A 12,021-nucleotide genomic window follows, 5' to 3' on the forward strand; every position below is an offset into this window, starting at 1 on the left:
GTGTCCATGGGCTATGCATATATGTTCGTTGGCTAATCTCTTCACCTTCTTTTATCCAGCCCCCACCCCCTACCTCCTTCCCCTCTGACCTTTCTCAGTCTGTTCCATGTATTCATGCCTCTTGTTCTATTTTGTTTGTCAGTTTATTTTGTTCATTAGATTCTGCATATAAGTGAGATCATATGGTGTTTGTCCTTCTTTGTCAGGCTTATTTTACTTAGCATAATAATCTCCAGGTCCATCCATTCTGTCACAAAAGGTAAGAGAGCTCCTTTTTCACAGCCATGTAGTATTCCATTGTGTAAATATACCACAGCTCATTTGTTTTTATCATTAAATAATATTCCATTTTATGGATATATCCTTTTAATCTTTAAATTTAATATTTAAAAATTATAAGACACTAAAAAACACTAGCCACAAAGGAAAAATCTAACAAACTAGACTTCATCAAAATTAAAAACTTCTGCTCGTCCAAAGATATTGTCAAGAAAATGAAAAAAATAAGCCACAGCCTGGAAAAAAACTTTTTTTGAAATACAAATACCTAATAAAGAACATGTGTCTAAAATATATAAATAATGTTTATAACTCAACAATAAGAAAACAAACAACTCAATACAAAACAGGCTAAATTTGAATAGACGCATTACCAAAGAAGACACAAGGTTGCAAATAAGCAAATGAAAAGATACTGAACATTACTAGTCATTAGGAAGATGTACATTAAAACCACAAGAAAATACCACTATACTCCTAATAGAATGGTTACAATTTTATCAACTGACCATACCAAGTGTTGGCAAGAATGTAGAGCAACTGGAGCTCTCCTACATTGGGGGTAGAAATGTAAAATGCTAAAACCACTTTGGAAAACAGTTTGGCAGTCTCTTAAAAAGTTAAACATTACCTATCAGATAAGCCAGCCATTCCATTCATAAGTATTTACCCACACAAAACTTGTACATGAATGCTCATAGCAATCTTAGTTGCAATTGCCAAAAATTAAAAAAAAAAAAGTTAGGTGAATGGATTAATGAATGGTGGTTTATACGAATAATAGAATACCAGTCAGCGATAAATAGAAACTCAGCAAAATCCATATGTTAAATTCTTTAGGACAACTGATGTAATTTCTTGATAAAAGAAATTGTATGAGGGAAACAAAGAAGGAAAAATGGAGAAGGGGCCTATTGCTTAAGAGAAGTTTAAAAAACACATCAACTAATCATTGTGTATGGAACTTATATGCATCCTAATTCAAACAATTGGATTTCAATGTAAAATGCAAACAAAGAAGCTATTAATGAGATCAATTAATGCAATCAATTAATGGCAATTATGAGATCATTAAAATCTGAATGCCAAATATTTGATGATATTAACAAGCTACTAGCATAATGATTATTAATGTGATAATGTAATTGTTATTTTTTTAAAAGTTACATACTGAAATATTTACAGAAATGTCTGGGATTCCCTTAAAAATATTACAGGCAGGGGTGGGGGGTGAGGTAGTGATGAAACCAGCTTGGTTATGAGGACATGATGGTTCACTGTATTACACAGTTTACTGGTGTATATGTTTAAAATTTTCCAGAATAAAGTCTTTTTTTTTTAAGTTCCCTATAATCTCATCACCATGAAGCAACCATTGTTAACATTTTAATGTGCATATATTTTTCCAATCTTTACCCAGAAGAATATATTATTTACTATTATATATTATATGGTTCATAATTTATGAAATCAGGATATAATACAAACCACTCTGTAATTTGTTTCACACTCAACAATTTATCTTTTTATGCCAGTAAATACAGATTTATATAATCATTTTAATCACTAGTTTATATTAGTGTACCGGGATTTAAAAAAAAAACATTTCCCAACTTTTGGACGGTTTTTAGTCATTTCCTGTTTTTCACCATAATGAATAATGTTACCATTTAAACCACTGTTTGCAATAAGAAGTGATATAGACTAGAGCTGAAAGCGTGGGCCCAACTGCCTACCTTCTAATAAGGGCCCTCTCACTTATTTGCCTATTTGACCTAGAGGAAGTTACAAACTTCCAATGACCCAATTTCTGCCTATGTAAACTAAGGACGAATAGCAATGTCTATTTCATATGGAAAATTATGCATTAATGAGTTAATATATATTTAAGCAACAATGGCACAGAGTAAGAGCTTGCTATATGTTAATAATTGTTACTATTACATTTTGTATGCCTGATCAATTTCTTTTTTAAAATCACTGGGATAAGAGATAATGCATATTTAGGGCTTTTGATATCTAGTTTGCCCATATTCTGAAGCTATATTATTTCCCAGACATCTCTTATTATTGCATTTGCTACATTAACTTTTTTGGTGGAAAGGCTCTGTCTTTGTCATTTCCTTGTTCCTTAATGGCTAAATTTTATTTACCATTATTTGACAACTTGCTGTACTATTATAAAATTAGCAAAGGTTTTGTTTTGTTTTTAAATTTATTTAACCTGCTCCAGACCAAAAGTAACATAAATGGACTTAAAATAGCTAACACTGCCCTGGCCAGTTTGGCTCAGCGGTTAAAGCGTCAGCCTGCGGTCCAGAGAGACCCGGGTTCGGTTCCCGCTAAGGGCATGTGCCTCAGTTGCAGTTTGTCCCCGGCCCTGGTTGGTCATGTGGGTGGCAGCCACTCGATGTGTCCCTTTCACATCGATGTTCCTCTCTCTCTCTCCGTTCCTCTCTCTGCCTCCCACTCTACCTGAACAAAAAATGGAAAAATGTCCTCGGGTGAGGATTAAAAAAAAAAAAAGCTAACACTGCAACAAGTGGCTACAGAACAAGACATATTACTGCCCATGAGTCTGCACTCCCCTCTTTCATATTAACATCCTATTGCAATTTTTCCAAATCAATAAGCTTATGCCTCTAATTATATTCACTTTAATAAACAAATATATTTATCATCCTGTTCTCAGACTAACAATAAAAAACAACAAACCTAGTTTAAGGTCTACAATGTCTCCAGGTGTGATTTTTCAGGAGAAATTCTGGCATTCTCTTCTCTACAGTCAGCATTTAAATTCGCTGGAGCAAAACAGCTATCTGGCCGAGGCCCCACCCCAATCCAGATATTTTTCTGGTGAGCCGGCAGCCCCACCTCTTTTAGCCCCCAGGGAGAGGTTTTTTTGTTTTTGTTTCTAAAAAGTTATTTGAGTTGAGTAATTAAAACCAAAACTTGTGCTCCTCACACTCCAGACTCCATTCTTCCAGGCACGCATCCAATCGAGCCCCAAGAGAACTTGCTCCCGTGCCAAGCTTCCTCATTCCAGGATAGGTACCTTGGGAGCGCATCTCAGTATCACTCGCTTCCTCTTCCACTTCCAACCAGATACCCAGTGCTATTGATTCAAAATTTCTGAAATCACATCCACTTCTTTCTACCCTAGTTCGAGCCATCCCTCTGCTAGATGACTACAACAGCATCCTAATTGGGCGAGTCTTTCCCAAGCTTTCCTCCTCCCAATACACTTTCCAATGGTGATCTTTTTGTCAGTGTAAACTGGATATTATTCATGCTTAAAATACTTGAGGAGCTTCCAGTTCCATTCAGAATATTACCCCCTTCTTCCGATTTCAAGGCTGTGAGAGGATCTGCCTCAGTCTCTAAGCTCATCTCCCACCATGGTCCCTGAGCCCCACCCTGCAGCCTAGCAGCTTCCTCTCTCTCCTTAAATGCAGCGTACACTTCCTGCCTCAGGAACTCAGCTCACCATTTTCACTCAGCCTGACAGCCCTTCCTGAGCTCTTGGCCCAACTGTTCTCTTCTCATTTTCCAGGTCCAACTTAAAATAATTTCCTTGGGGAGATCCCCCCCAATCTAAAGTCCCCACTTGTCACTATCCCCACAGTCCTTATTTCTTTTGCTTTGTAGCATTTACTACAATGTGTGATTATATACCTACTTGACCCCGTGCCCACAGCCTATCTCCCCACTCGACTGTCAGTTTATTTTATTCATCATGATGTCCCTGGTGTCTTGCATGGAACCTGACCTATTAAAGAGCACAGCATATTTTTGTTGAACAAATGAATAAAGAGATTACTAAGACTTGTCCAATAGGCTGCTGTTGTGCAATTGAGTCCCCACAGAGAATTGACTGCACTTCACTTGTCCTAGTGTACCCACTGAAATAGTACTTCCTGGAAGATCATGAGCTGAGGCTGAAGGTCCAAATTTAAAACCCTGAATTTGGCACTATCCTATTTACTATTTTCAGCTTTATGGCAAATATGATGGAATTAATATCTGCCCCCAGAGAACTTACAGACTCACCAGAAGAATAGAAGTATATCTGAAACAGTGGGAGAATAATTTAGAGAGAAATACATTCCAATGTCAAAATGATGCAGCAGACAGTACGTAACCTCAAATTAAAGGCAGGAATCATGGTGAAAGCTGGGGCAGATGAAGACTTCATGAAGGGAGATCTGAAATGGACCTTGAGGAATTAAGTTTTGCAGGGAAAAAGGGAGGAGTATCACATATAGGACACAAGAGAGCTAATGCATGAAGGAGGGAATAAAGGCAAAGCCTGCTGAGAAGCAAAGGCTGACATAGAGCGCTCTACCCTGTCTTTCAGGTGACGATTACAGAAAGAGCAGTTTCATAAGGAAGACCCACCAGGATTTTTGCTTTTGCTTTTTAACACTGTAATAAGTAAATAGCAACAGAATATTCTTTGTGTTTTCCTACACCAATTTAAAAACTCAAATGTACAATAATTTATTGGCCAAGAATTCTTCTTGTATTTCAACTCAAAGAGGAAACCTTTAATCTTCAAAGATATAAAAACCCAAAAAGAAAAAATGAGCAATACTGGATGCAAGTGAATGGAAGAGTATTTGCCCCAGGCAGTGGGGCAAAGGTCCAAAAATATGATTTAGAAAAAGGTGCCAATCTTGGGACACTACATTATGTCAAGACTGTGCACTGACCACCGCAAACAGGGCAGCACCTAAATCCTTTCCAGGGTAGCTTCATTCTTTGAAAACAGATAACAATTTTGGATTAGAAAATATATTAATTCATGTTCAGAAAACACAGTTGATTCATTTCTGTTTTATGAACATTTTAGGAATGTAAAAGAGAAAATTTGTCTCTTTTTTCAAATCAATATAAACTAATTCTGCTTAAGCACCCCTTTTTAAATGGGCTTTTAGTCTCATTGCACATTCTTGTTTTTATATTGCATCTTTTCTCCCAGGCACGTTTGTCTCTGGAACATTGCTTTGGGGAGCATAGGTGTCAGCAATATCTCATTCTATTTTGAGCTCAGGAAGAAGCACATAAAATACAAGTAGAAACAGGAAAAAGGAAAATGAATAAAATGTCTGCTGCAATATATTTAGGTGCAAATCTTAGTACTGTTTTAAATTAACCTGTAATTAGGCTACGACACCTGATTCAGAAGAAATTCACCTGAAAGAGTAGAGGCTGGGAAGGCACCAGCACTTACTGTATATTTATGGAGAGAGATCTTGCTGGAGGCTATGTATATACAGGCTTCTTTGCAAAGGCACTTACAACCACAGTATAATGAAACAGAAACAGTTGTTTATTTGACATGGAAGATGAGGTGATACAGTATTCTATAGCTTCTACAGGAATTAATTATTTGAAGCCATAATTCCCCAGTACTTTAAACAAGACACTTGTTTTTTCTTAAATGAACAGACCAGTAGGATCTCAGAAATTCCTTAGTCAAAGCCCCATCCCTTTGAGCCATAGGCCTCACATTCATGAAGGCATTTACACTGGCTGAACCATTCAAAGAAATATCTTTCTTGCTGCTTAGGTTTGTTTTCTCTGAGGTCCTTATTTCATTTGGTATTTTAATAATAACTTACATAAACCTCAGAAAGTCTCCTAGCTCGTGGAGAAATCTCAGGTTGCATTTGAGGGAGAGAGTGCTGCGCTTCCTCCGCCGAGCACTGCCATCTGCACTGCCCGCCTTCTGGGGGCCAGAGTGGAGGGGAGAGCTCCAGAAAACACAAGGGGCTGCACAAAGGAAAGGTATGAACGGCACGGTCAACAGGAGCTATCGAGCTTCATTAATTAAAAGCATTAATAAAAACAAAATATTTAATAGCTGCACAATTAGCCTAACCTACCAGAAAAGCCAAATGCCACCACAAAAAGAATGCGTTGACCTCAGGAAATATGAGGTTAATGGAATGAGTTCAAGCCAATCCTGTCAGATGTCACCCAGAGTTACACAGCTGAAGAAGGCAGCTGAGCAGTATTTTCACCACAGAGCACTGCACCCACGGCCCATTTTCGGGAAGGAGCGGGAGTCTGGGAATATGGGGTTTCCAACATAAAATTACAGCCCTAGCACTTCAGAGTTCAACCACTCAGGTCAGTGATCTTGGAGAACACAATTCTGTTGAGTGTGAAATAACAGCAAGAAAATAAATCCTTCTGAAGGAGACAGGAAGGGAAGTTGGTGTAGACCCAGTGCACAAAAAGGGTGGGGGCTGCATTCTTTTGTGCGTTTTTCTATCATGCAAGTAACCCAGTCAGGGTTCCTCATCTCCAGTGAATTATCCATCAAGCCAAAAGAAACAAACAAAATATTCCCTGCGGTGGGTTCTCAGAGTCTGAAGTAATGAACCAAAACCAGTCAAAAGGAAATCAAGTCTGTTCTGGAAAGCAACAGCCCCTCTGACTTTGAGAGCACGGCCAACAATGACCTCAGAGAGATCAAACTATCAGCTTCTCTTCTGGAATTCCCTTCTGGAACTGTTTGGAGCCAAGATATTTGAGAACCACTGCCAACTGTTCAGGAGTTCAACTTTTCCTAAGGTAACCCAACAACTTTGAGTCCCAGCACCTCATTAAACACGTATACCTCTTGCAAAGTCCCCAGTTACGCTCTCAGGACACAGTTTTCCAAGATCGCTGCCAGCAGGTAGCTCTCTGGGGGTACTCAGAACAGAACATCATTATCAGAGAAGTTATAAATGTGAAACCTGGCCCATCAGCTGGGAAACAGCCCTTAGATAATTCATGGGGAATCAGTGTAAGGAAAGGGAAGCATAATATTATCCAGAACTGGAGATGAAGAAGGGAGCCATCAATTATTAGTTAATTGATCAGAAATAAGGGAAATATTTACAAATCGACTTTCTATCCAATTCCCAATTTCATGTCATGTGAGAAGACACTATTTTTGTTGGCAATCAAGCAAAACAATGTACAAAAGGTTCTTTTGTTTCATTTTCCTGGAGTCATTCAGTTTAATGGGTGAGTTCAGTTTTCTATACCTCTTCAATATCTATTTTATTTCTCCTCCTCTCGGTGTATGAGAGAAAGCAAAGTTTGTCACCCAAACATGCCTTTTGAGATATTAATTATTTTAAGCTGGTTATTTTTAAGAAAAGAAAGGCTGAGGAAAAATCTTTGACCTTCTCCCTAACTGCCTAAAAGAATCCAGAAAGGGAGCTATCATTTCAGATAACTATAGTAGTTTAATATGAACTAGCATGACAGACAGGAAGGAACACAGGAAGGCCATCTGATCAGCCTTCTTTGTGTCCTATTGTTAGGATGGCCCAGCAAACATTTGTTTACCAAACATTTGCTTTTCCATCTCCATGTAGATTACTTTCCTCCCCTTTCAACTCCCAAACCACAACCCACCTAACCCCCTTCTCCTTAGCTCTAGACAGCATATAAGTCTCAACTGCCAGTCTGTCTGGGGGGCCCATATTCTTATGAAGCCCCCATAAGTACATACATAATAAATTTGGTTGTTTTCTCTTGTTAATCTGTCTCATGTCAATTTGATTAGTTCAGCCAGAAGTTCTTAGATGGGTAGAAGGACAATTAATTTTTCAACCTCCTATAGAATACATAAATTTTTTAATGAAAGTAAATTTTATTTCACAACAGAGTTACTTCATTTTGATTCATAAAACAGAATTACCAGGATAAAGAACAGAATTATGTAAATTTAGAATTGGGAGACACAATATAGGTTGGCATTGACAAGTGCATGCTTGTAGGTTTTATATCCACATCATCAAATAAATTCACACAGAGGAAAAAGCTCTACTTTAGAGCTCTATGATTTCATCCTTTGACTCTCAGAGGCATAAAAAATGTAAGCTAAACTAAAAACACGACTTCAGGTACTTACTGATTCCTTGAAAGAGTTCTTCAATATTAATAGCATTTTTTGCACTTGTTTCAACCACAATGGCACCTATGGATTCAGCATATTCCTTCGCATCCTTCAGGGGAACCTCCCTGGAAAAGAGGTGAAACCCAGAGAGAAATAAATGATCTTTTGTAGAATATAAATAACCCCAACAGACCAAACAAAGAACTCATGTGGAAACAGCTCCTTTACTTTCCTGGAGAATATCAACTCCATTGTTCAGCAAATATTAAAAACCTAGTATGAATGAGACTTTTTAAAGTTTAAACGCTAATCTCTGGCATCCATGGAGACAAGATGTGCATATAACATGCTGTCCAGTCCCACAGAAGTAAAGAATTCCAGAACAGTGGGAAAAATCACTATGAATGCATTCCAGTTTTCTGAGGTAGGGTTGATTTCAAATATTTCCCCCATAATAATGACTCAATATTTTTTTAGAATGTGTGTATGCTCATGTGTGCACATGTTTCTATAAGACTATTATATCATTTTTCACTAATCAGAGAAAATACATGACATGATTTTAAAGTTTGGAGATGAAAATGTTATAGCTCCAATAGCTACAATGCAGTATAGCATCTTTGGACTTTGACCTTTAAAGAGCTGTTCCTGCTAAGGTTTTAATGCACGAATTTTATTTAAATGAATACTCTAAATAGACATTTATTGATCTACTTTTCATATAAAGATACTGTGGTGAATCCAAAGTTTAAAAAAATCACAGTTTCTATTCTGCAGAAGTTTATTCATTTATTAAACACATGTTCAATGAACAGCTGTGGTATGCCAGTCCTTTTTGTAGGCACTAGAGAAAACACTAGTCCTTGCCTTCTAAAATCTACATTTGAGAGCAAAAGCCAACACATTCACAGTCACTCTAGTCCACAACACTGTAACATCTGTAATATTAAGATAAGCAGTAGAGGTGTTGAAAATTATGCATTTTGATTAGTGGAACTGAAGAAGATAAAATGGAAGAGGTCACCTGAAATGTGGCCATGCAAAGCAGGGAGGACACAGATGAGAACTATCTGTGTGACAAAGGCACACGTTGAGGGGTGCCCTCATCCCCAGGGACTGTTTGTTGAAAGTTGATCGGCACCCAACCCTGTCTTGGGTGTAATGGTGGATTTACAAATGAATGATATGGTGTCTGAGAGTCCGGCAGGAATTGGGGCAGATGGGCAGGAAAGTACCCAGTGGCCAATGAAGAACAGCAACGGGGTCCGCTAGAAAGCTCCACATTCTAGGAAAACACAGTGCACAAAATGGACTAGAGTGGGGCAGTGAGGAGTAGAATTTGGAAGCTCCTCTAATGCTATAAGACAAGAGAGAACACAAGGCTGGACTGGCAGGGCTACAGGAAAAGAAAAAGGGAAAACGAAAAATCAAAACTGGGAGGGGGTGTGAAGGAACTTTCCATATCTTCCTATTGCCTTCCCTTTCCTCCACCCTCTCCAAATTCCTCAGAAATGGTTACAATTCGTTTATAAAGCTACTGGGAAAATTCTACTTTGGCATTTAAATTCTTTACTATCCCAAATCATACGAGAGGAGAACTTTTCAGGTACTTGCTGGAAAAGGGCCTCACTAGAGCCCACCATATTAAATAAAGACGGCTGAAATCTGTATTTCATAATCTTTCTTACCAAAGACATACTGGGAAAAATTATGCTGCTGAATCTGCCCTCTATATTATTTCTCACAGACAAGCCCCAGGCCTCTCACAGGTATTTTTAAAATCTTAAGTTTTTTGGTGGCAATGAATTTTACATTTGGAACATTCCAGAAAAGAACTTTTCAATGTTCAGTTTGACATGTTATCCCATTTTTAAATTTCTTCTTGGCAGTCTTTGTCAAACCACAGATAGAAGGGTGGTGCTCATCTCTGTCCAAGTGTGGGACAGATAAAACATGTTGTGGCCTACCCATCTCCGCCTGGGGGTTGGGGCACCTGGTGATCAAGGACACGGCAGAGGTGAGAGAAGGTTACATGTACAGTGAAACACTTCCTTAGCTCCCCTCTCATCAGTTCCTTTGTGGGACAAAGAGGAGTAGAAGAGGTTTTGCCAGGATTAAGGTGAAAACAAAGTCACTTGCAACACAATCCATGCTGGGAAGCCAGATGGGCTAATTATCTCACAGTCTACAATGCTGGACCTTGAAATGGAAAGTTAAGAAAAGCATGTTCTCGAGCTTCTCCCACATTTAGAAATGGGTCTTGTTAGATTAATGACAGAGTGAATTGGGGGTGGAGGCAGGGTTGAACCCAAGGCCTCTGGCTCTGCCTACTTTACTCCTGTCAGGCCTTGTCAACACAACCACCCAGCTGCCATCCATATCCAAAGGCCATTCTTTCAATCTTTATAGACAAGGAATATGTGGGCTCAAAATATCCTCAAGTTGCCCTGGCCGGTTTGGCTCAGAGGTAGAGCGTCGGCCTGCGGTCCAGAAAGACCCGGGTTCGGCTCCTGATAAGAACATGTACTCAGTTGCAGTTTGTCCCCAGCCCTGGTTGGGTCAGGGCCGTGTGGGAGGCAGCCACTCGATGTGTCCCTTTCACATAAATGTTTATCTTTCTCTCTCTCCTTCTCTCTCCCTCCCACTCTATCTGAACAAAAAAATGGAAAGTTGTCCTCAAGTAAGAATAAATATATATCTCCTCAAATTGTAATCTGCTGGAGTTGGGGGTAGAGGCAGGGTAGGGGTATATCCTATCCTACTGAAGAACAAGTTCTTACTCTAAGAGTCTAGAGGGCCAGTGTAAGTCCCTCTATAGGAACTGAGATTAGAAGGACCAGCCACTGTCATCTGCCAAAATATGTTTCCACTACTATGGTATAATAAGAAATATGTATGTGGTCTTGGTCCCTGGCTCTTGGAGTTTCCTGAGTTATAGATGTGTCTTCTGTTATTCATCAAGAGCCTGATTAGACCAGACTGAGTTTCTGATAGGGAGGGGTTCCTAGATAGCTTCAGGATGGGGGCTGGTCACCTGAGGAAACAATCACAAGATTAGAGGGTTAGAACTTTCAGCCCCACTCCCCAACCTTTGGGAAAATGGGGTGGGGCTGGAGATTTAATCCATCATGCATGACTAACTAACGAAGTTTGAATAAACACTCTTAATTTAAACACAGGGCTTGGAGAACTTCAGATTGGTGAAGGTGCTAGAAAGGCAGCAGGCCCAGCAAGGCATGGAAGCTCTACGCCCTGCCCACATACCTTGTCTTATGAATCTCTTCCATCTGGCTGACTCTGAGCTACGTACTTCTCCTTTTTTTTTTTTTTTAACTTGCTGATATCTTTATTTTTATTATTATTAATATATTTTTTTCTATCCTTACCCAAGGACATTTTTCCATTTTTTGTTCAGACAGAGCAGGAGGGGGAGAGAGAAAGAGAAACATCAATGTGAAAGGGACACATGGAGTGCCTGCCACCCGCACTACACAACCAGGGCCGGGGACAAACTGCAACCAAGGTACGTGCCCTTAGCAGGAACCGAACCCGGGTCTCCCTGGACTGCAGGCCGACGCTCTAACCGCTGAGCCAAACTGGCCAGGGCCTGATATCTTTATTAATTCTTTAATTTTCTCCTTCTCTTTACAGTCAAATTTATTCAAAGGGAAGTTAATTCTTACTGCTTCATTATTCCTTAACCCTTGATAATCTAGATAATTTTCCTTAATTCTACAAAAATTGCACACACAAAAAAGGCCCTTAGAGAAAGTATTATTTTTCAATGAATAACATACCTAATACAAACATAATGTGCACTAATCGTAAGTGTGTAGTTA

General features: G+C 39.0%; 1 protein-coding gene across 2 annotated transcripts in view; it reads right to left on the reverse strand.

Moving 5' to 3' along the window:
• The window catches only part of RAB31 (RAB31, member RAS oncogene family), a 179,734-nt gene that overhangs the window by 10,315 nt on the left and 157,398 nt on the right, over positions 1 to 12,021 (reverse strand). The window contains exons 6-7 of one of the 2 annotated variants that reach the window (XM_036244350.1): positions 8,198 to 8,307; positions 5,587 to 6,054 (exon numbers count right to left, since the gene is read on the reverse strand). In XM_036244350.1, coding sequence (XP_036100243.1) covers positions 5,900 to 6,054; positions 8,198 to 8,307 — 265 coding nt within the window. In that variant the 3' untranslated portion in view covers positions 5,587 to 5,899. Of the gene's footprint in view, positions 1 to 5,586; positions 6,055 to 8,197; positions 8,308 to 12,021 lie in introns of those variants that run through there. The other variant, XM_036244351.1, reaches the window with a different exon arrangement.

The sequence above is a fragment of the Molossus molossus genome, unplaced genomic scaffold, assembly GCF_014108415.1.
Source record: "Molossus molossus isolate mMolMol1 unplaced genomic scaffold, mMolMol1.p scaffold_m16_p_6, whole genome shotgun sequence".
In the NCBI taxonomy this organism is placed as follows: Eukaryota; Metazoa; Chordata; class Mammalia; order Chiroptera; family Molossidae; genus Molossus; species Molossus molossus.